Source organism: Pseudonaja textilis, chromosome 2, assembly GCF_049901715.1.
Source record: "Pseudonaja textilis isolate UNSWEBS1 chromosome 2, rPseTex1.2, whole genome shotgun sequence".
Classification (NCBI taxonomy): domain Eukaryota; kingdom Metazoa; phylum Chordata; class Lepidosauria; order Squamata; family Elapidae; genus Pseudonaja; species Pseudonaja textilis.
In genome coordinates, this window is record NC_141991.1 from 11,814,045 (window position 1) to 11,839,123 (window position 25,079).

Sequence of the window (25,079 nt, forward strand, 5' to 3'; positions counted from 1 at the left end):
GAAACTGAAAAATAAAATGACACACCGCTTGAAGAAAAAATGGAATGTTTGTATTTTTGAAACTGAAAAATAAATAAAAAATACTATTAAAAGAAAAAAAGAACCCCAGCATACAGATGGGCATGGAAGGGACAACTGAGACTGAGCTTGCAATAAGTCTCTATGAAGGAGGATCTCTATGAATATAAGGATATACACCCATTTATGCTTGTATGAGTTTTTATGTTGTTGCATTTAGATTTAATAAACAAACAAACAATCATTAAATGACCAAAACCTATTAATCAAGCCCAGTAAAGGACATTTTTGAACAATAATAAATTTGTAAAAGTCATTTTTTTATTTTATTTTGACATTAAATGTTCTTTGGTATTCAGATCTGGCCTAAAAATAATAATGTAGCACTTGGGGCTGAAGATGCAGACCAGCAATCCAGCACTGGAGGCCAAGATGGAGAAGATCTGAACTGCCACCATGTACTTCCCTTTGGTGCTCAAGTAGGAAGGCACAAAGCACACCCAGACACTGCAGAAGACCAGCATGCTGAAGGAGATCAGCTTGGCTTCATTGAAAGTCCCAGGGAGCTTCCTAGCCAGGAAAGCCACCATGAAGCAGACAGCAGACAGGAAGCCCATGTATCCAAGGGCAACATAAAACATGGTGACAGAACCTTCATTGCATTGTAAAATGATTTCTCTAAGTTGGGAGTGCATGTCAGAGTCAGGAAATGGGGGGAATGTTCCCAACCAGATGCTGCAGATGATAGCTTGGAGACCAGAGCAAGAAAGGACAATGGAGTTGGCCAAGCTCTTCCCCAACCATCTCTGCACTTTATTCCCTGGTTTTGTGGCCAAGAAGGCTAACACCACTGTAATCGTTTTGGCCAAGATTGAGGAAATGGCAATTGAGTAGACAATGCTGAAGGCTGTTTGTTGGAGGAGGCAGATCAACTTTCTTGGGCGGCCAATGAACAAGAAGGAGGTCAAGATGGAAAGCAGGAGGGAGACCAGGAGGATATAGGAGAGGTCCTGGTTGTTGGCTTTCACAATTGGTGTTTCCATGAATTTAATGAAGATCCCCAAGACAAAGCCTATGATTAAAGAGAGGAACAAGGCAATGGAAGTCAGGATGATCCCCAGACTTTCCTTATAAGAAATATAACTTTTAATCTTGGGGATACAATGAACTCGATTGATGTTTGGATGTTGATCATCTGGACATTTGGTACATTTGTCGGCACCTGAAAAAAAAGCAAGAGTGGGATCTCAATTTAACATTCAAATGCATGTTATTCAAATGCATCATTTGGGTAAACTTGTTTTTCTTGTGAATAGATATAAAGATCTGTAAAGATTAAATCAATTTATTTTTTCATTTCCCTCCATCTAAAACATTTTAATATTACTTTTCTTTTCACAATTGCATCAATGAACTTGTTGAAAAAGAACAAGGGAGGGAGGAAAGATTCAAGGAAGGAAGGGAGTTCCACCATTTTACCTGTCCACTGCTGAATATCTTGGAAATTGGAACCCTGCCTTTTATCAATGCTTTAGGGCACCAAAGAGATCCAACCTACAATGGAATGAAGTTCATGTGAAGGATTACTTAATGTAGATTATGCCAGCTGAAGTGGATAAGTGCTACTTTTGCCATCAAGGAAGAAATGTTATGTGGAGTTGAAATAGATGAAATAGATATGAAGACATCAAAATGCATTCCTCTAACAACCCTATACTTCACCTGAGGGAATGATTATTCAGAAAATATCAAGTTGTGTAGAAATGGATAAATTAACTGTAGCACTAAAAATAAAGAAGTATCAGAGTACTATCTGAGTTGAAACTGTTGTCGTGAATGGATTGATCGAAGATAGGCCGTATAACAATAATAATAATAATCTGTGAATGAGGAGTGTTAATAGTAGTAATTAGATATCCGCACTAAAGATTAATTGCAAATATGGCATAAAATAAATGAGATAAATAAGGAACCACAAACTGTTGAAGATGTAATCATTTTTAATCATTTAGCCCTTTCCCCTTTTTTTCTTCTTTCCTTCCCAATCTGTTTGTGTGTTGTTTGTGTATTTTAATTGTAAAATTCAATAAAGTTTATTTTTAAAAAATGCTTTCCTCTGTTTTATATAAGGAGAAAGAGGGTCATCTTCCCTAAAGTCAGGGAAGAAGATTGGCTCAGTCCCAACTCATTAATCCTCTCCTCTCCTCCCTTCTCCTCCCTTCTCCTCCCCCTCCTCTCTCACCTCTCCTTCCTCTCCATCATGGTCCAGGATTCAAAGATTTTTTTAAAAAGAGCCTTCAGCAGAACCTATGGAATGTCAGCCTCAAGAGATACAAACACGAGTCCCCTGAGGCTGACACAAAAGAGGCAGGGATGGGCTTCAAAAATTTCAGCAATGAGTGGGTGTGGCCATGGTGGGCATGGCCTAGTCAGCCTCCTGCACCATGGTGGGAAGGAGGGTTGCCCTCCCTAGGCTCCAGAGGCTTTCCTCGAGCCTCCAGAGGGTGAAAATGGCTTCCCCCAGGCCCTCCAGAAGCCAAAAAACCAAAACAAAACAAAAAAACTAGGCCCATTTCTGGCCTTCCAGAACCTCCAGAAGGCTCATTTTTCACCTTCCCCAGGCTCCAGAGGCCCTCCGGAGGCCAAAAATGGGCCATTTTCTGGCTTTCCAGAACGTTTTCACCCTCCCTGAGCCTCCATATGGGCCTTGAAGTTACCTATCATCCAAAATGGGTTGCATGGAGACACCTGGGAGGAGAGGGGTGAGGTGGGAGAGGAGGGGCCATCCAGGAATGGGATTTGGCAATTCACCAAAATGTGCAGAGCCTTAGCTAGAGGATCACCCAAACTCTGGTAAACCCCTAGCAGCCCACCCCTGAAAAGAGGGAACACCTGAACAGGTGGAATAGTCAAAGGATTATTATATAAGACATCCCAGCCTCTCCTGCCCTCAGAAAGTAGAATGAGGAGTGCAACCAAGATACACTAGGAGACTCCTTTGCCAAAGAATAAATCCTTTGATTCAAGGCAAGTGGTTGCAATCTGGCTACCAAAAACACCCAAGAATGGGTGCAAGAATCTGATCAATCATCCTATAAAGACTCAATCAAAGTTTGACTATTATATTCTAGAACTGTCACAATGACATAAATAGTAATTTGAAACATTGAAGATGTGTTGTAAAAGATAAAGAGCAAGAGATATCTCTCTCACAAGGCTCAACTCAGTCTCATCTTGTACCAATGAACTGTATCTCTCTTTTCTTATCCTATATACCAGATTACCCTCCAAGATCATTTCTTATATTGCGCTATGACAAACATACATATCTTGATCAAGTCTCAAAGAGGTGGGACCAACTCTGACCCATTTTTTCTTCTGCTGTCACTCACCTTCCATGGTGGAGATGGATCCTTCTGCACAAGGATGACAATTGTAGCAGCAGATGGGCTTTCCTTCCTGAGCCACCTTCATGAATCCAGGAGGACAGCTTTCCATGCAGTTGGAAGAGGGCAGGGGCTGGGCAGAGAGAGGGGAAGAAATAGCATCCATAACATGAATTATTTTATTTGCTAAAGGAGATAAAATGAAAGTTCAAGGTTTTGCTAAATTTGAAGCCTCCAAGAATCTGAGAGCTGGCCAAACTTGCTTGCTGTTTGCCTACTTCTCTTCTCTTCTAATTCTTCTCCCACTACAATTTTATTTTATGTTCTCAATGTATTGAAAAGAAAGTTGAATGGCAAAAGTCAATCTTTTTTGTCCCATGATTTAAATCTAGCTCCCTTATAGAAGACTGATGCACAGTTAACTGAAATAGTTAAGGATTTTTTTTTTTCATGGACTCCTGAACAACCAACCAAAAATTAAGTTTCCCATTTGGGAGAATGGAGGTGACATCCCAAGCCTGTCCCTTCCCCATCTCTTCAACAGTCTTGGAAAGAACTTCAGAAAGAGCAGAATAAAGTCCTTTCCCACCTTGTTCAGCATTTCCATCTTTGGAATAGCATTCTGGTTCATCATGAACTTGAAATCTAAGGATCCCACTCTTTCTAGCCTCCCAACTGTCACTTTGCTAAAAGACATATTGGAGAAAACCACCGTGTTCACAATGTCCAGGTCAGCTACCAGCTCTCCATTTTCATCCAAATATACCCCATGGATGGAATTATTATAAAACTGAGAGGTTCGAAGGAAAGAATGAAGCTGGAATGGAACAGAAAATAGACAATGTTACATAGATGCAGAAAGCTCTCTGGCAAAACTCCTCCAATTCAGCTGGAATAAAGGATCTGTATTGAGCAATATAGAATAAAAATCTTGTTAGAAGGACCAAGAATGACCTAGAAAATAAAGAAAGTGAAGGATATTCTTTATCTTTTCCAATCATAGTTGTCACTGCAGAGTTTGGAAAACCAAAGGGAAGTATAATCCAGTGTGAACTAATAAGCACCAATGTCAGCATTCCAACTAACCAACTCCATAACTATAAACTCCAAGACAATCAGTTTCTCAAAGTTCCATTTTGATAGAGTTGTCATATTGGCGCATCTGGGAAAACCCGAATCGGAGAATTCCAGGTTTTCCCTTTCCAAAAGAGATTTCAAAGATCAATCTCCTGCACCCAGGGGTGGGATTCTACCAGTTCAGACCAGTTCTATAGAACCGGTTGTTACGATTCTGTGCAGTTCAGAGAACCAGCAAATCACACCACTGGCTGGCCCTTCCCCTCCCCACCCATCCCACCTAGGAGGCTTCCCTGAGGCCCAGTGAGGGGTGGTATTCAGGGGGGTGGGGGAGGGAGAAGTGGCCTGAGAGCAGAGCTGAACCTTCCTTAGGATTAAAGATTCTATTTTTCAGTGCAGACTCAGGCAGCAGATTGCAGAAAGGTAGATCTGGGAATGAAGTTGTGATTCTGCAAGCAGCTCAATCTACCTGACTGCTTTGCCTGATTTTGGATAAAAGTTGCTCTTTTTTAAAATAAAAATTCAATCTTTACATATATATTTGCATTATTTATATACAAGCCATGCCCAGCCAGCCACATGACCACCAAGCCACACCCACAAATTAGGCTGTGCCCACAGAACCAATTGTTAAGAAATTTGAATCCCACCCCTGCCTGCACCCATCAGTCCATCACATGGTCCAACCAATTCTTTGTTCCAACTGGAGACATTCCTCCAGATACTGTCCCCAAGTGCAGGGAAACTTGTCCTTGACTCTCTGAGAAAGAATGTTATTATGTCTAATTTAGTCTACCCACTATGAAATCCCCCTCTCAAATTCCCAGGCACTGAATGTGGCAGCCTCAAAGCTTCCAAGTAAAATATTGTTTCCAAGGCTGACAACCAAAGTTAAAACCCAAAAGGAAGTGGATGTTGTACACAACAACAATGAAGGAATTCTGCCCAATGACGCCAAAATGAAATCAGATGCCCCACACAGAAATAATGCTGTAAATAAATGGGGTACAAGTCAATGGGCAGATGGGAAGAGAAAAATCTTTGCTCACCTTGAGGATGAGTAAGGGAGCCTTTGCTCTACAAGCAAGTTGTATATTCTACATTCAGGGGAAGATGAGTCACTTGGCATGGAAAAGAGTCCCCAATATTTTCATGGTGAAATATGATCTCTGGTACCAGTTAAATTCACCTACTTCAACTTCATTGAACAATTATGGAATATTTTATGGAACATTCTTCACTCTTACTGCTTCTAGATATTTTCCCAGTCCAACCCTTCATCTTTTCACATGACCTTAGCCTGCTTAGCTTCCTGACCCAGAGAGGCTTCTCCATATGCTACTGCTTGATGAAATCCTTTGTTATCTGTGATTCTACAGAGAGTTTTGAGTCATGGAAGGAAAATCCAAAGGATTCTTAGCCAAAGAATGAAACCCATTCTGGGGAAAAGCTGCCTTGGAGCAAAAGGGCAGCCCAAGAAGTGAGAGGATCATAAATATTCTTCTTCTTTTTCTTCAGCGTTTGTCTCGCGCTCGGGCGAGGTCCGCTAATGTCCTTGAGTACTGCTTCCACACCTCTCTGTCTGCCACGCGTGTCGGGTCTGCCTTCGCGATCTCTAGATCGGCCTTGATCGTGTCCATCCAGCGTTGTTTAGGTCTACCACGCGGTCTCGCTCCTCCGACAGTCACCTTCATTACAGATTTGATGATGGATTCTTCCTTGGCGCGGCTCACGTGGCCGAACCATCGTAGCCGGGACTGCCTCATGACCGTGGGGATGGGCACGACGTTGAACCGTCTACGCACTTCTTCGTTCCTGACGCGATCGAGTAGGGTGAGGCCTACCGACCATCGGAGCATTCGCATCTCCATTATCTGGAGTCTGCTTTCGACTTCTTTGGTCGTCGGCCAGCACTCTGCGCCGTATATGGCCACGGGCGCACCACAGAGTTATAGATTTTCACCTTCAGGCGCATCGGCATCTTCTTGTCACAGAGGACGCCCGTGACGGACTTCCATTTGCCCCACGCTGCATTGATCCTGGCTGCCACCTCAGTTTGTAGTAGGCCTTCTTCCCAAGAGTAGTTCCCAGGTACTTGAAGGTGGAGGCGCGCGGTAGCTCCTGCCCGTTCACGTGGATGGAGCCTGTCATTTCATTGTCAGTGGTCAGGTATTCGGACTTCTTTAGGTTCAGCCGGAGCCCGAACTGCTCGAGGCGGTCGTGCCACTGTTGGACTCGATGCTCGAGTTCAGCCTTGCACAGGTTGGCCAGGAACACATCATCGGCGTAGAGCAGCGTCCATGGGGCGGGCGTGTACAGGTCGTGTGTAATTGTGTCCATCACCAGAATGAACAGCAGTGGTGAGAGAGCAGAGCCCTGGTGTACGCCGACGGTAATATTAAACTCCTCTGATATCCCAGCTGCCGCTTTTACACGGCTTTTGTGACATCTGTATAGGAGTTGGACCCATTGTACGAGCAGCTCAGGCACGCCGTGATCTCGCAGTGCGTACCAGATGAGGTCGTGGGACTCGGTCGAAGGCCTTTTCCAAGTCTAGGAAGGCGGTGTGGAGCGGGATTTTCTTCTCTCTGTGAGCCTCCATCAGCATCCGCACACCGAAGATGGCGTCGGTGGTGCCGCAGTTCTTGATGAATCCAGCCTGGTTGACGCTGATGTCGACGATGTCCCGAATGCGCTTATCAAGGACACGTTCAAAGATCTTCATAGTGTGTGACAGTAACCTGACCGGTTCTGTAGTTGGAGCAGTCCGCTGGGCTGCCCTTTCCCTTCCAGATTGGAACAGTGGTGCTGCGGTACCAGTCGTGGTGGCACTTTTCCCGTGGAGACGATGTTGTTGAACAGCTCGCACAGCCACAATGCCGAGCCCGGTAGTGCCTTTTTCCAGAAGTCGGCAGGGATGTCGCCTGGTCCTGTTGCCTTACCGTTTTTCATGGCCTTGATGGCGCCGGCGACCTCGCTGGCATAAATGCCTGAGACTGGGCCTTCAACTGGGTCACCTCGCGGGGTTCGTGGGTGTGGGAACTCCTCGGTAGAGATCTTCTCGAAGTATTGCCGCCACCTCTCCGCAGCGTCTCTGGGGTTGACGATCAAATTTCCCCTTTCGTCGTTGATCCCATGAAACTGGTCAATGTCCAGGGTCTTCCTGTGTCTGCTTTTGGCTAGGCGGTAGATCTCATTCTCGCCTTCTCGCGTGTTCAGCTTCTCGTAGATGTCATCGTAGTGGGAGCTTCTGGCTGTCGCTACTGCTTTCTTGGCTGCCTTTTTGGCTGCCTTGTATTCGCAGAGCTTCTCGCTGGTCTTGTCCTGAAGAAAGGCCTTGTAGAGCCGTTTCTTCAGGTGTACGGCATCTTGTACTTCCGGTGTCCAGAGCCATGTATCTCGTTCGATGCGTCTCCGTCCTGGCTTGGTGCAACCAAGCTGTTGGCAGCCGGCAGTGTGAACAGTGCTCTTCAGCATGGACCACGCTGAATCATAAATATTAGACAACTTAATATACACACCACACTTTTTTAGACTATGTGGGATGTAGTAATGGTTCTGCTAGTAAAATAAGAGTAAAGAAGAAAGAGGTGGGGGGAAAATATGCTTTTACCAAGAAGCTTGGAAAAAGAAATTGGAAAAGTAATAAGCAGGGTGAAATGAATTGCAGAAAAAAGAACAATGGAAAATTGGAATTTAATTTAGTTTTTATAATCTGAATATGAAACAACTATTGTCAGAATAGTTATGTCAGCATTCCAAAAAACCTCCATTCCAACAAATAACTCCAAGAAAGACATCCTCTCCAAAGTTCTTTTTGTTTGGGTAGTAAACTAGCACATTTGGGAAATCCTGAATCTGAAAGTTCCAGGTTTCTTGCAATAAGTAAAAAGTACAAATCCATCCCCTGCACCCATCAGTCCATCACATGCCCCAAACACCATCCATTCCAACTTGAGATGTCCCCTCCACAGGTGCAGAAATAACATGACCTTGATTTTGAAAAAGAATGCTATTATGTCTAACCACATACACTCCAAGAAATTTCCCCCTCCCATTTTCCCAAGCTCAAGAATGGCAGTGTGGAAGCATCTGGGGCGAATATGGCTTCCAAAGCTGACAAGTTACACAGTTCTGACAATTGTGGCATTGATTTCCAACTGCTACGGAGAGCTATGTCATAGGAAATAAGTACCTGCCATGTCTTCAGCTTGGGAATTTTCAAGCTTTTACCACCTTTAAAAATTCTCCTGGATCTGGATAAATAAGCTGCATTTAAAGCCTGTGCTACTGCCCAGACTGTGCTGGAAATGAAATAGTTGTCCCCACTCAGGATTGGATCTATCTGCTTTTCCTTGAGAGCTTCCAGATCTTCTCTCTGCCTGCAATGTCTCCAGTCTTTCACCGAAAAGGCATTGTTCGTGTAAGAACACAGGAAGGAGATCTCTACATAGCGCCTCATAAAAGAATAAAGCTTCAAATGCATACCATACCCTGCAATTTGATTTTTCTTCATAGGAAAGGAAAATATGCTATGGAAGTATTGAGCAGTAAAGGTTATTTCTCTCAAATAAATATTGATGTCCCAGCGGATTGTGGTGATTAGGACTTTTCCTCTAAGAGGTTCAGAAAGCCTTTCAAATATCCTAAGCATAAGATTAACCCCTATAGTGAGTGTATTCATATCTGCAGCATAAATAAAGACATTCACTTTTCTCCAGTTGCGATATGGTTTCAAGTCTACGGACATTTTATTCAGAGCTGTGGAAAAGGTTTGTGATAAAACCGGGCAAATGCCATTCCTGACCAGCATGGAAGTCAACGTCCTTATGAACCTTTGTCCATTCTCAGTGTCTGGAGCAAGGAGACCCACCAAGGTCCACCTGAAATGGAGGACCAGTTTCACCATCCCTGGGTACTGGGCTCCTTCAGCAGGGAGCATTGGGTAGAAGAAAGGATTTTCATCACTCATAACGTGGGAATCAAAAGCATAACTGATCTGAAAATGAAAAAAACAAAGCTTATTTTATTGGAGAGCACAAAAAAACAGTATCCAGCCATAACAGAGGAGTTGTTCCACTCTTTGCAGTGAATAATCTTTTGTGTGGAGTCTCTAGTCATTCTGCTCTTATGTTGTCTCTCTCTCACTTCAGTGCAGCATTTGGCTGTGATGACTGGTGAAGCCCCTTTTATTCCTTCACTTTGCTTCAAAGCTCCAAATATCCTTGACTAGAGACCAAAAACTCCCCCACAAGTAGTTACGAAAAAGAGGAAATGCTGTTTAAACTAAAAATACCTATAAATTATAAAGAGTAAAATCAACACAAACCACATTGAAGCAATTAAGGGAACCAAGCAAGATAAGGCCTTGAAGACGTCCACAGATATCGGAACACACACTGGGAAGGATGCCAAACTCAGAGAGGAATGACAGGCTAGAGATATTTCCATGCTTTGTTTCCAGCATTGGCCCATATGCATGTCCATCCTTTTAACCAGTTCTCACAGCTGCAGCCCATGAAGATGATCAAGGCCCTTTCCTTCCCCTGTAGACCATGCCATTCACATTTCTCCCTTATCCTCTCCTCCCTTCGTGCCCTAGGATGGAGAGGGGATGGGCCTGGGTCTTGCTCTGACTGCCCAGCCTCCTACATAACCTCCGGAGCCACACTTTCACTCCCCGTCGGCTGTTCCTCCTCTCCCTCGGAGTCAGACTCCAACAGGGGCATGACATTGGCTGTTGCAAATAGTTAGCAGATATACACTGTCTGCATTATGAATGTAGAAGGGAGGGGATGCCTCTGCTTGCAACTTTCTCTTCCATTTGATAGAACCTTCATCCTTACTTCATGCAATTCCCATAATTGAACTTTGCTCTTCCTTTACAACATGGGATATCTGATTGTAAGCTGCATGTCTAGAAATGATCTTCAAACAAAGACACACCTGTGGGATTTTGTAGGTTCCCAACATAGTTGAGATCTGGATGGAGATGTCAGTATCAGCCCCTTCCAGAACAGCCACCATGTTTCTCTGATTTCCACAGCTGTAGTTGGGAACATTGGCCTCCCCCTCTGAAAGCAGGTCCAGCAAAGCCTCCGAAGTCATTTGTGGTCTAAAATAATTGTCATAGATGTTGTATCCCAGGGTAACATTGAATGAAATGTTGGGATTCCGATTGATCTCCTGGATTGCAAAAAGGAAGGATAGGATTTTCCAGTACTCTGTTGCTGATTTCCTATCAATGGAAATGACATGTTATGTCACTGTTCTTTCAACCATTGTATTTTTAATCCACTAAGGCTGAAGGGTTTGGAGACATTTCATTATATATTTGGTTGTTTTTTTTTAATCTTCAAAAATATGTCACTTATATGAATGGAACTCTGGGATTCTTTCAATTTTTGTTTTATTTGTGGATACTGGATGCATATTATATCTGAAGTAATTTACTTATTGGCTTTCTCTCATTCTCTTTTAAGTTTATATTTATTAAGAAACTTTGTAGTAAATGAAATATTAATCAAAATAAAACAGGACAGGAAGAAATAGAGCAAGGAAGAAAAGGTGCAAAAACTAAAAAAGAGAAAAAGAAAATCCATCTTTCCATCTTCTTTTCAATAGATTTTTTTTTATTTCTACAAATTCTGATATTTTTTCACAATCAGTCTTCCACTGTGGGAATTCCATGACTCTTCCATCATCATGCATACAATAATTTTGCTGCAGCTACCATGTGTAAAATTCATCCACTATGATTTGTTTCTAATTTATTATTCATAAGTCCCAATAAAAGGAACGTTCGTTTCTTCACAATTTTAGTCTTTCAAATTCTCTGCATTATTGTGCCAATTTCTATCTAAAATTTCTTAGCTTTGTCCCAGGTCCTCCCTGAATGATAAAATGTTTCCCCATGCTTTTGATAATTCCTGCATTGGTTTGATACATGTTTCAAATCAAGTACACATCACTAAAAAGAGGAAAATAGATGTGAGACATAAAAAGAGGAAAAGTAGCAGATCAACGAGATCATTCATTATAAGAGAGAAGGACTGGACTTTAGAACTCAGGGTGGAAAGGGGAGGTTTTAATTAATTCTATGCAGGAACTTTGACATACCAAGAAAATTGAGTCAAAGGAGATTTGTTGAAGCTTAGTGGTAGAAACATCATCCTTGTTGCAGAGACAATGCCACCAATGAGAAACTCTCCTGGCTTGTAATAGTTTTGTGGGTGTACGTTGTCTCTCTTCAGAGTCAGGATGCATTTAGCTCTGAGACTTCCCAGAACTTCCTGGGGCAGCAGAAGCAGCAGAAGCAGCAACATGACTTGTGTTCCTGATGGAGTCTCCAGCTCTGCTTTGAATACACAGTGATAGGAAAAGGTGGAAGAAACCAAAGCCCTCTTCCAAGAGAGAAGCTCCAGAAGTGTTCTAATCCAGGCAGAGTCCAGTCAAGCCTCCACATCTGCATCCCTCACCTGTCTTAAAAGCCTTCAATGTTCTCTCTTTCTCCAGATCAATTTATGCCTGCAGGACTTTTCAGTGCAAAGACATTTTCCAACAATGCTTTGATGTTCCATCAAGGTGAAAGCATATTATGGCTCTGTTTGTGTGATGTCTGAAAGCAATTCAAAATGTCTTTTGAGATTTAGCACCAAGAGACAAAATAAATCACAATGATTTGGATAATGGCCATAAGGAGAAATACATCATCTCTCTAAACTTTGTGTCACAGGAATGTTTTACGAGTTGACACTTTGAGTGAGTCAACAGTCAGGTGCCAAGCTCAGGAGTGATGGGGACCACGTTATCTCTGGGGGGAGGTGATTCCATTGCATGGAGACTTCAACGGGAAAAACCTGCCACCTAGGCACTGCCAGATGTAGTTTCCTAGATGATAGAACCCATAACTTGCCCATTCTATTACATTTGATGAGATGGGCAGAATACATTGGGTGTCAGCTTTGGAAGCCATATTAGCACCAGAAGCTTCCATGCTGCCACATTCTTGTGCTTGGGAAAATGGGAGGGGGAATTTCATGGAGTGTATGTTGTTAGATTGGGAGATCAGAATACACACTCAGAGCCAAGGATCTGCAACACTTGTTTACTGAGGTAAGTATAGTAACTAGTAACAACAACAGTGATCAACAGCTGGCAGGGAGCCTTTATATAGCAGCTGCCTGCCGCTCTGTTAACCAATGGCTTTAAACTATTTTCCCACACTGCATGCGATGGGTTACTGTGCACTTGCACCTGTGCAGACATAACATAAGTAATTATACATAGCATTCTTCTTTCCAGTCAAAGTCATGTTATTACTGCACCTGGATGAGGAGTGTTTAAGGGATGTCTCAAGTTGGGATGGATGGTGATTGGGGCATGTGATGGAATGATGGGTGCAGGGGATGCAATTTTATTTTTTTTATTGTTGAACTCTCAGATTTAGGTTTTCCCAGGTGTGCCAGCATGACTCCTCCCCCCCCCAAAAAAAGAAACTTTGAAAAAATGCCAGCCTTGGAGTTTTTGAATGGAGCTTGGTTTTGCTGGAATGCTGACATTGGGAAGACACAACCCTTCAAATCTCCCCATCACATGTCACATAAGGCTTAAAAGGAGGCAACTGTACATGGCTTTGGAGCTCCCACTCCTTTATGGAGCTCCAATCACTGACTCTTTTGTTTGCACAATTTTAGCCATTTCATCAATTGAAATCAGGCCTTGTTTAATATGACACTGGCAAAACCCAAGTGTTAACTTCAGGGCAAAGCCATTCAGCCACAATAGGAAATTGCCTATCATTGCATCACCCAGCAAAATTCAACCAAGCCTGGGACACAGACAACCTCAGCTATAACTGAATAGCCCCACGGGAGTCTAACTGCAACTAACAGGATACATTTATTACAAGGCCCAAGTGTGTGTGTGTGTGTATCCATTCCATGTGTTCAGTGCACCAGGACTATGTGCTTAATGGTTCTGCTCCATTAAACCATCCTTCCAAGCAGTCTCCATGTTTCCAGTATCTTTCTCCCCACTTGGAATTGAACCCAGATTGCCAGCTGGTGCTCTGTTGAAAATCCAGGAAAGAAATACTCAGACTCTTGTAATTAGAGAAAAGATGTCTTTTACTGGAAGTCAGTGGTAGCAACAAGAAAATTCTGAATCTGGGTAAATAGGCACGCACATCACATATATCAAGAAATGTTCCCACCCCCAACAGTTCAAACGGTTCTTCCAATTAAAGTTGTGAACAACATCATGCGGACATTTCCAGGTGGTGATGATTAGTTGACCTTGGCTTACTCAGATAAAGGGTTGCAGTTGCGCAGAGAAGAGAAAGGTAAGCAGGAATGAGAAACCCTCCCCAGTTTATACAATATTAGTTAGCAACATTTGCAGCTTACATCCCATGCATTTCCCCCTTCCACCCCCCGTTACTCATGGCAGCCAGAAAGAAGCAAAGGAAAGGAGGAAGATCTTGAAGGCTGACACAGATGGACATTTCTTCCAACAGTATCCATCAGCATCAACAAAAACAATCTATCTAGTTGATAGAAGTCAAAAACTCTTGCTGACACTCAATCTACCAAATCTACAATATTAGGATTGCATCCCAATTTTATGACAAACACTATCTGTTGCTTCTAAAAATGTTGAACTTTACAGGGCCCCTGTAAATTGAATTTTCCAATTGTTTTTGTGTAATGTTATAAGAATTTATTGATAAGAATGTTTGTGCTCACTGTATATCATATGTATTACACTGTTGTCATGCAGGCTATTCCAGCATTGAGAATTCCTCTATTAAAAGTTCTGTTGATAATAAGAAATATTACCTATGCAGCATCCATGTGTCAGGGCTCTGACAATCCACCCCCATTCAAATGGTTAGTCTCTAACCGCATCTCTCAGAGCTTAAAAAAATTCATTTATTAGGAGTGAACATGCCAGCGTTACCTGGATGCAGCCGACTCTGAGACACATCATTCATTTCACCCTTAACTCTGGTCTTCCCCCACCCCCTGGATGTGTATTCTCCAATGGGACACATCCATAGCCAAGAGTCATCAATCATGCTCTCCAGTAATAATCTTGCACGTCAACAGCTTTGGCTGTCTAGCAATTTTCTATGAAAATATTTAAGGTATGCATTACTTCCCCCACTGCAGTTGCAAAACTGTAATGTAAAACTCTCTACAGTTTCCTCCCCCCCCCCTGATTTCAACAGATTAACAGAGTTGGAAGGGACCTTGTAAAGTAGGTCATCTAGTGACTAGTCCAACCCCACCACCCAAGCAGGAGACCCTACACCATTTCTGACAAATGGCAGTCCAATCTCTTCTTGAAAGTCTCAAGTGATGAAGTTCCCACAACATCTGAGGGCACACTGTTCCATTAGTTGATTCTTCTCTCTGTCAGAAAGTTTCTTCTTATTTCCAGGGTAAATCTCTCTTTGTTCAGTTTTCATCCATTATTCCTTGTTTGGCCTACAGGTGCTTTAGAAAATATCTTGTCCCCTTCCTCTCTGTGGCAGCCCCTCAAATATTGGAAGACTGCTATCATGTCTCCCTGGTCCTTCTCTTCACTAGACTAGTTCCTGCAACCGTTCATTGTATGTTTTAGTCTCCAGTCCCTTAATCATCCTGGTTGCTCTTCTCTGCACTTTTACTAGAGCTTCAATAACATTTTTATAGTGTGGTGACCAAAACTGGATGCAGTACTCTAGGTGTGGTCTTATTAAGGGTTTATAGAGAACTTTATGAATTCTCCACAGTTCCCTCCCCCAATTTTATGCCAGCAAGCAATAGGCTCACTGACATTTGCCCCCCCCCCCATAACAGAGGCATTAGCCATACAAAATTATACAGTGTAAACATACAATACAACATACCCAAACTGGTGATCCCTTCAGGGTTTCTTGGGATATTTTCTATGGAAAGTCTGGAGGAGTTTAGGCAGATATACTTAGCATTCACCCATTCAGACTGCACAGGGGAAAATCTGTTTCCAGGAAATATGATATTGGAGCCTTCCTCTATGTTTCCTAGAAACTAGAATTTCTTTAACTTTAAAATGTTGCTCTCCTTCAATCAGAGTGGGTATGGGAGATGTATCAGGTGCAGGGAGAAGTAGTGATACAATTTCAGGTTTCAAAAAACTGCAATGAAATATAGGGTGAATATGCTTTATGTTCTTGGACAATTCCAGTTGCATAGTGACTAGGTTAATTATTTTAACAATTGGGAATGGGCCCATGTATTTAGGATCAAGTTTCTTAGATGGTTGGGTGGACTGTAAGTACTTTGTAGAGAGGTAAACTCTGTCACCTATTTGAAAATCTTTTGGCTTCACATGGTTTTTGTCAACTTGTTTCTTATGTGCCTGATGTTCCTCCACTGCCTTACAGACCATTGGACAAGTGTTCTGCAGTTGAGCTATCCACTCCACTAACAAGGGTACGTGTAGTTTCTCTTGAGGCAGGTCTGGCATAGCTACAAACTACTACTTGTTAGCTGCATAGCTACATATCCACTACTTGAGGTGCTGCCACAAAAAAGAAGGAGTCAATATATTCTCCAAAGCACCAGAAAGCAGGACAAGAAGCAATGGATGGAAAGTAATCAAGAAGAGAAGCAATTTAGAACTAAGGGGAAAATTGATGATCGAATAATCTATCAATGGAACAACGTTTTTCCAGAAGTTATGAGTGCTCCAACACTGGGGATTCTTTAAAAGAGATTGGACAACTGTCTGAAATGGATTCTTGTCCAAGCAGAGGATTGGACTAGAAGATCTCCAAAGTCCCTTCCAAATATCTCTGGAGTGTCCATCATCAGAAGAATGAGATGGATGAATTGTTGCAATTTAGTAAGAAATATTTATGCCTAATCCTACCTCTCCCCTTACATTTATGGGACACTCAAATATGAATTATCTCAACTCTTTAGGAATTGTTTTGTAAAACTCTTATATGGCTGTATTTCAGTTCCCCTTTTATTTTATTTCTACATAATTTTACCAGATGGATAATCCAGATTATCTACATCTTGCAATTATACTGAATAAGGATGGAGGACACTATATTCCAATTGCCCTTTGATTATTTCAACTCAAAATTGTTGACCAGCTCATGGACACCTTGAAACAATTTTTATACTTGGACTATTGAAATGTTTTGAGAGTGGAAACATCTCTAACTCACATTTATACATTTCTTCTGGTTGTAAGATGCTCCTTTGTATTCAAGTCTGGCCTCAGAATGATAATGTAGCACTTGGGGAGGAAGATGCAGACCAGCAGACCAGCACTGGAGGCCAAGATGGAGAAGACCTGCACAGCCACCATGTATTTCCCCTTGGTACTCAGGTAGGTGGGCAGGAAGGAGACCCATACATTACAGAAGACCAGCATGCTGAAAGTGATCAGCTTGGTTTCACTGAAGACTCCAGGGAGGTTCCGGGCCAGGAAAGCCACCATGAAGCAGATGGCAGCCAGGAAGCCCATGTAGCTAAGAGTGATGTAGAACATGAAAACAGAGCCTTCATTGCATTGCAGGATGATCTCTCCTGGTTGGGAATGGAAGTCTGAGTCACAGAATGGGGGAGAAATTCCCAACCAGATGGAGCAGATCATAATTTGGACACTAGAACAAGAAAGGATGATGGAGTTGGCCAAGCTCTTCCCCAACCATCTCTTCACTCGGTTTCCTGGTTTTGCTGCCAGGAAGGGCAGAACCACTGTGATGGTTTTGGCCAAGAGAGAAGAAATGGCAACTGAAAAAACGATGCTGAAAACTGTTTGTCGGAGAAGACAAGTGGCTTCCCTTGGTTGCCCAATGAAGAGAAAAGGAGACAAGAAGCAAAGCAGGAGGGAGACCAGGAGGATGTAAGAAAGGTCTCGGTGGTTGGCTTTCACAATGGGAGTTTCTAGATGTTTCATTAATACGATTAAAACAAGGCCTGTGGCTAAGAACAAGAATAGTGATGCATTCTAGACTGGATATGGAGATGAAAATAATTTGGACTCTTTCAGGTATATTTTTCTGCTCCATCTTTGTATTTGTGTCTCTTCCACTAAATGAGACAAAAGAAGAAACCCACAGAAATCTGATCAATCAAAAAAAGTAATCACTTCTTGAAATATAGGAGTAAGCAGGATACCGAGAAAAGAATGAGAGTGTTAGAACTGCAGATAGAAGGAATACAATTTCATCACACTGAATAACTTACAAGTAAGATTGACTATAAGGAAGCAGGTTGAAAAACAACATTTCCTGGCTTAGTGTTACTGCACTGGTGACTATACTGATGAGATGGTCTCCTGGCTTGTAGTAGCTCCATGGTCTTTCTCTATCCAGAGGCCCCATATTCAGTGGGCACTTCATTCTAAGCTTCCCAGAGACTGTCTGGGACACCAGTAGCATCGAAAGCAGAAGTAAGAGGTCCATAATTCATGGAGCTGAATCAATTGCCTTTTTCCAAAGAAGAGTTGGGTGATTTCAAAGCACCCTCAGAAAATCGAATATCCAGGAGTTTTCCTTTTCCAAACAGAAACAAACCAAGCTTCATTTGGAAAAGAGAGAAAGGTACATTCAGCCTCACAGTCCCTGCCTGTGTCCTAAATCTTGTGCAAACCATTCAGCATTTATAGAGGCTTATATCTTTTTTCTGATGCAAGATCCATTCCACATTGCTTCAGACTGGTGTTATATCAACAGCAATCACTGGAAAAATAGCAGTAGACACCTCAAAGTCTGGGATTGTGATAATTATTGTGAGTGATAATTTGTACTCAAGACCTTCCACGGCTCCATGTATAGAGGGGCAGCTGGAGAAAAGGATTTTTCTGAGATGTTGCAGATATGTCCCTGGAGACACTCTCTACAGTGGTTGTCATCCTTCCTGTCAGGACATATCCAGAAGGTGATGCTGGAGGAAGATGCTTCAATATGGAGGGAATTGGCTTCTGCTGTCTGCCATTGTGGCATATGGTCTCCAGAGAATACTAGAGAAGATCACTATGCAGTTTGGTGGCAGTCTAGGTTCTTGACACTTAACTCTAATGCTTTTGAACCCTTGCCTAATCTTAAGAGCAGGTCTTCTTCGTGATTTTCTTTTCTATGAAATCTCCATATATTAATTCTAATTTGGAGCTGATTTTAAAATTCCTTGCGTCTGAAGTGACATTTCATTTCCAACTGTTCTAGAAGTATAATTTTTTGGATGAGAGCTGACTAAGAGGCAGGGAAGTAGCAGTCTTTAGACTATATTCTTTAGTAAATAGGGAGAAATTTACAGAAGAGATAGAAAATTGTATTTTCTTTGTTGTCCTTCAATATTTATGGAAAATACTGAAATCCTTTGTATTTTGAAATTTCATAGTTTATTGAATAAAGAATGGTGGTGAAGTGTGCAGCTGAGCTGGTGGTGGTGCTCATGGCATGGTGGATGGTGTGACCTCATTTCTTGCCAGACTTACCAAGAGACTGGTTTAGAGATACACATTGGCCCTTTCTCTGCTTTTATGGATGTACTTGGAGGGATGGGCCCCATCTGACTTTCGCATCTCTCAGGCTTCGTGTGACATCCCCCCCCCCCACACACACACACAAACAAGTGCTTTGAGGAGCAGTTGGGAGACCTGTGTCCCCATGGTGGGATTCAATTTTTTTTACTACTCGTTCTGTGGGCATGGCTTGGTGGGCATGGCAGGGGAAGGATACTGTAAAATCTCCAGTCAGAGGTGGTATTTGCCAGTTCTCCTAACTACTCAAACTTTCCACTACTGGTTCTCCAGAACTGGTCAGAATCTGCTGAATACCACCTCTGCTGTATTCCTGGTTTATCTGGGTGATTTATTGTTGAGGTTATGTTTCTTACCTGGAGATGGAAATGAACTGTCACTTGATATGTACAGCTTGGCTTTGAATGGAGAACTTGGGGTTTGAGTGAGAGGAGAGAGGTGAGGGGATAAGCAGATCCATCCAGTGAGGAACAGAGAAAGTGAGAAAGTTTTCCCACTGTATGGCCTTCAACTTCTACTCTCAGAATCTGGGCCTCCCGAGATGAGAGGAAATCCCCTTTTCAGTCAGATATCTGCCCTTGGCAATATGTAGTTTTTCCCCAGGGGAGAGAAGAAAGAATAGCTGTTGACATTTGTGGTTTGTTACGGTCTTTTAGGAGGCTGAACATAGACCTGCTTCTTTTCTCAGTTTGCTATGAGAATCTTCCCTGACTTAGTGAAGTCTATTGTGTGAATGGCATCCTTGCAGAAAGAAAAATGTCCCTGGTTATTTCATTTACAAACTATTGTTCAGCTTGTCTCCGCTAAAGTAATGAATTTCAGGGTTCCAGTAATTCACTGATCCATCAGCCAACAGAGTTGATTTCAGAAAACAAACAATAGTTGAAAGTTACAAATGTGGATGTAGCCATTGGTGACATGACCAGACTAGGTGGATTATATGGATATGAAACAAACCAGTTTGATGTAGTGATTGAGGCACCAGGTGATCATAACATCAAAGGCACTCACTGTAGCAGAATAGATCTCCATTATCACCAGAATAGTGATAATTATGATGAGAAGCAACTTCTCCTCTTGGGATCCTGAAGTTCATTTAAGTCAAGGGTGTCAAACTCAAGGCCCATGGACTGGATCTGGCCCACAGGGTGTTTACATCTGGCCCATGGGGCCACTCTGGAAACAGCAAAAGTCCACTGCCAGTGAAAACAGAGCTTGGGAGGGGCCCCTATGGCCCTCCCAAGGTCCATTTTCAGCTGTGACGGCCCTCTGCCACCAAAAATGGAGCTCAGGGGGGACTCATTTTTTGCTGCCAGAGGGCTGCAGGAGACCATCCTGGCCAAAAAGAAGCTTGTGGGGGCTGCATGCAACCACCCCTGAGCTTTGTTTTCACTGGCAGATGTCTGCAGGAGGCCGTCCCAACCAAAAACAGAGCTTGGGAGCCCATTTTTACTGGTAGAGCACTCGGGCCACAGGTGCCCCTGACATGAGTGACGTCAAGCTTCCATGCCCACTCCGCCAGCCCACAGCCAGCCCTTTGAGGTCAAAAACAACCCTGATGTGATCCTCAAAGAAATCAAGATTGACACCCTGATATAAGTGAAAAATCATGAATACATCCCAGGAAGTATTGCTGTCCTTCCTGTCAGGACATGTTTAGAAAGTTATGCTAGAAGAAAAGAGTTCAATATCTAGAGAATTGGCTTCTGTTATCCTTCATCATGGGATCTTGTCTCCAGAGACTACTGAGGAAGGTCACCCAGAGCTGTGGAGTTTGGTTACACTCTATGATGATGACACAACTTTAATCTTTAATCCTGTCTGTCTTGAAGTTCAACTATCCTTGAACCCTCCCTAATGATAAGAATCTTGTCTGTTTGTAATTATCTTTTCTATTAGATTACCATTTTTCAATCCTAAACTGGAGCTGCTTTTAAAATTATTTGTGCCTAAAGTGTGCCTGATGTATCCAGTTGGGAGGATAATGTTTCTTGGCCTGTAAATGTTAACTTGTGGTTTGAATTAAAGAGGGGAGCTGAAGGGATAGGTAGGAGCATCCTCAAAAGGATCAGTAGATGTTTGGCCATATTTGGTGACATCTAATCTACTACTCAAGGGTTGCCCCACTGTGTAGCCCTTAAGATTCTAGTCTCAGTGCTTGGCTAAGAGATCCTTGGTGACTCTGCATTTTAGCTGTTGCTTTTGAATGCCAGATTGATGCGTAAGGGGTCCCATCCCTGATGTTTTCTATCTTATCTTATTAAAACTAAAGGGAATCTGAGTGAACATCAGTAAGAGACCATGTTGGAGATTACCTAATTGTGGTAAATTGGGGTGAAAAAGTAATATTTTCCACCTTCATTAGGTCTGCTGATAGTCAAGAAGCAGCCACATTTGAGGTGACCTGGTCCCTATAGGCTTTGGAGGGGAATATTATCCAGACTATCTGGAGGATAAAATTACTGAGATTTCTCGTGATCCTTACAACAAAGGTCAAAGTGTCTGGTGCATGGTCTGGTGTGGTGATCTGGGAGGAGGTTACACAAAGGAAATGGAAAAGCTTCCCTGAGACATCCAGAAGCTCCCCATAATGCTGTCTTTTTAAGGGTTCTGAACATTTTGCTCTTTCTACCCACTTCAATTTAGGAAAGAGTAAATAGTAAGATGAGGAGCACTAAGAACAAAGATGAGAGAAATTACATTGTTAAAAGTTCTGAAACCAATTTGATTAAAACAGATTTCAGATATTACATCATGGGCTTTTTATTGAGTGGGAAATGTGGAAAATGTGTAGGGACATTTTATTATACTTGGTGGACATGTAAAAAAGGTAATACAAGGGGTTTTAAAGCTAAATGTTCAATATTTTCTTTGAGGATTTATGGAGGATCAGTTAGGAAAATGCCATGGAACATTGTTTTAATATGTTATTATTGTGATGGGATTACTCAATGCACAAGAAAATATTCAGAATTACCCACCAGGGAGGAATAGCTTGTGAAATTGACTGAATTTCCTGAGATGGACAAACTGCCTATTTGGATAGAGAAAAGGCAACATCTATCTGTATTAGAGACAGGAAACCCATTATGGATTTTTTGGCTAAAAATGAAGTTGTGATTTATAGTTTTCATACAGAGGAAAGTATAGATAAAAAAGTCACAAGGTAACTTTAGGAAGATAGAGTTTAAAATATAATTGTACTTATAACTGCTGTGAAGACTATTGGAAGGTATTTGTTGATATATTTCTGACAGTTTAAACTATTTAACATTTCTTAAAATTATTGCTTTCTCCCTACTTATTTTTTGTAAACATTTATCAACCCACGCACACAAAATTGGTATGCTGCTTAAGTAAGAAAAAGTCCAGGGATACAATAAAGCAAAAAAGATTATAACTACAGCGAAAGAGGCCTGCAGGAATTGAATTCAACCAACTGTGCAAGGTTGTTAATTAAACATTAGCTCATCTATATTTGGACCAGCTGTCAACAAAATATATTGCTCAGAGAAGAACACAGAGAAGAAAACCAGATTTAAAAAATGAACAGGTCTTCTGAATCAGGCCAGGATCCATCTTTATCTCTCAGTATCTTGGTAAGATCACACTTGGAATACTGCAACCAGGTTTGGTTACCACCATGTAAAAAAGATATTGAGACTCTAGAAAAAAGGCAGAGAAGAGAAACAATGATGTTTAGAGGACTGAAGGTGAAACATATAAAGATTGGTTGCTGGAATTGGATATGTCTAGTTTAATGAAAAGAAGGACCGAGGTGACATAATAGCAGTATTCCACTGTTTGAAGGGCTGCTAAAAAGAAGAGGGAGTCAACTTATTCTCCAAAGCACCAGGAGGCAGGACAAGAAGCAACAGATGAAAAGTAATCAAGAAGATAAACAATTAGAACTAAGGAGAAATTTCATGACACAATAATCTATCAGTGGAACAACATGCCTCTAGAAGTTGTGGGTGCTCCAACACTGAAGTGGATTCCTGTCTGAGCAGGGGGTTGGATTAGAAGACCTCCAAAGTCCCTTCCAAATATCTCTTGAGTGTCACTCATCAGAAGAATGAGGTGGATGAATAGTTGCAATTTAGGAAGGAGTGTTTATGCCCAATCCCACCTCCCTCCCTTACAGATTTATGAAAAAGTTAAATATGGGTACTCTCAATTTTTTAGTTTTGTAAAACTATTATATGATTGTATTTCAGCTCCCATTTTATTTTATTTCTACATAATTTGACCAGATGGATTATCCAGATTATCCACATCTTGAAATTATCTTCCAACCGCCCTTTGATTATTTCAACTCAAAATTGTTGCCCCAGCTCATATGCAGGGACAGCTTGGAACAATTTCTATGTTTGGTGTGCTGGAATGTGTTGAGAGTAGAAATTCCTGGACTTCCAGTTTGCAAGGTTTCGGCAGGGACAGGGATTCGCGATACTGTGTGATCCCTGCTGTACTCGCCACCAAGGTTCCCCCGATCCGTTTGGATCTGGGGGATATAGCTGCCCTGTAGGGGCAGCTGAAGACAGGGGGGATCCAGACAGGGGTTTGGGGGTATCACAGACCCCCTCCCCAGCCGGCAAACCCCCCCTTTCCCAAGGCGGAGGAGTGGCGGTCTGTAATGGCCGCCACAAAGAAATCTACAGCCGGATAAGATTGTGCTGGAGGGAGAAAGTTGGAAGAGTGGTGAAAGTTGTTTTTGACTGGGACAGAGCAAAGCAAGAGAAAGTACTCTGGAATTTTGAAAAGTTGCTAAAAATACATTGTTTCCAGAGAGAGTTGCAAGCAGCGAATGGAACTCTAAAAGGGAAAGTTTTCCTTTCTTTTCACTCTCCTTCCTAACGTGACAGTAAATGGAACCATAAAAGAAATCAGAAAACCTGCATTGGAGGTATTTAAATGCTGAAGGGATATGGATTTCTGAACATTTTTTTAAAAAAAGAATCTTTTTTGCTGTGAGTGAGAAGGGAGAGGGGAAAAAATTGGAGCAGAATTTGAAAATAAGGAGAAGATTGCCTAGAATTCTAAAGAGTTATTAAATATTAATAAGACTTTTAAAAGATGTATCCTAAATGGAACTTTGTGATTAAACTTTAACCCCAGAAAGAGAAAGTGAAGAAGGAGAAAGTATTTAAAAAGTATTTAAAAGAAACAGCTTGTTTGGATTATTTGGTGACTTTGGAACTTTTGAGAATTACCTCTGATTAAAGCTCTTGGGTGGTTGTTTGTTTGGAAAAACTTTTTCTCTTTATAATGGCATTACTTGTGGATGGATTGAAACTTGTATATCAAAAATATGAAAAAGAAAAGCAAGAAGGGAAGGATGCTTTGGGCACTCTCTTTCAATTGTTAGAAATGGCGGTTTACACATATGTAAAGCTGAATGTGCAACAGGATGACTGGGACAAAGAAGAAGCCATTTTTGATGAACAAGTGACTTTGGCTGGGGAAGGAAAGGAGAAAGAGGAAAAGGAAAAGAAGACTTTAAGACTTGGAAAAATAACCAAAAAAGAGAAGAATAAGATGAAAAGGGGACATTATGTTGGAAAACAACAGAAAGGTGGAAAGCAGAATAAAAGGGAGGTGGAGAGACAAGGGGGTAAAGAGGATGAGGAGAAGAATAAGCAAGGGAGGAAGGAAGGGATGAGAAGTCTCAATGGTGGGGAGCAAGATGTAAAGAAACAAAAGTTTTTTAGAGATAATGGGTAAAATTTACTGAAAAAGGGATTCTGGAAAGGTACACAAGATTGTATTATTGTATTTTCACATTTGTACTTAGAAATGATTATAGAAAATCAGAAATAATATGCAATTTAAAATGTGATGATATATTTAGTATAACAGTGAATTTTTTTTGTCAAGAAAAAGGGAACACTTTAATGAAACAATGACTTAAGATATGAGATATGGAGGGGAAATAATCATGGAAAGCATAAGTGTTCCCATAAAGGTATGGTATCTAACTGAAATCGGTAAAATGTTTAAGATTGTTAATATTAATGATTAGACTATGTTGTCCTAGTGGAATTATTTTTTGAAATGAGAGATTTGGGGTAG

General features: G+C 41.7%; 2 protein-coding genes across 2 annotated transcripts in view; both read right to left on the minus strand.

The window, feature by feature from the left end:
* The window catches only part of LOC113451824 (vomeronasal type-2 receptor 26-like), a 500,191-nt gene extending 482,049 nt beyond the window's left edge, over window positions 1–18,142 (minus strand). The window contains exon 1 of the mRNA XM_087927808.1: window positions 17,714–18,142. Within this exon, the coding sequence (XP_087783934.1) occupies window positions 17,714–17,931 (218 nt within the window). The 5' untranslated portion in view covers window positions 17,932–18,142. The remainder of the gene's footprint in view (window positions 1–17,713) is intronic.
* Window positions 345–16,988, minus strand: LOC113451995 (vomeronasal type-2 receptor 26-like). The gene is made up of 7 exons (XM_087927665.1): window positions 16,883–16,988; window positions 11,601–11,838; window positions 10,428–10,719; window positions 8,677–9,480; window positions 3,994–4,221; window positions 3,411–3,537; window positions 345–1,240 (listed from the first exon to the last, which is right to left on the minus strand). Exons 1-7 carry the CDS (start codon window positions 16,986–16,988, stop codon window positions 345–347), a joined length of 2,691 nt encoding a protein of 896 aa, XP_087783791.1.
* Window positions 18,143–25,079: the final 6,937 nt, after the last annotated feature.

What these genes read in the sequence shown, in the direction of transcription:
- LOC113451995 (XM_087927665.1), bottom strand. Translation starts at nt 16,988, where the DNA reads ATGGGCTTCCTGGCTGCCATCTGCTTCATGGTGGCTTTCCTGGCCCGG. An exon ending in TTTCAGCATGCTGGTCTTCT is followed by an intron (nt 11,839 to 16,882) that starts GTAATGTATGGG and finishes GTGTATTCAAAG; the next exon opens with CAGAGCTGGAGACTCCATCA. An exon ending in GAACCTACAAAATCCCACAG is followed by an intron (nt 9,481 to 10,427) that starts GTGTGTCTTTGT and finishes TTTCATTTTCAG; the next exon opens with ATCAGTTATGCTTTTGATTC.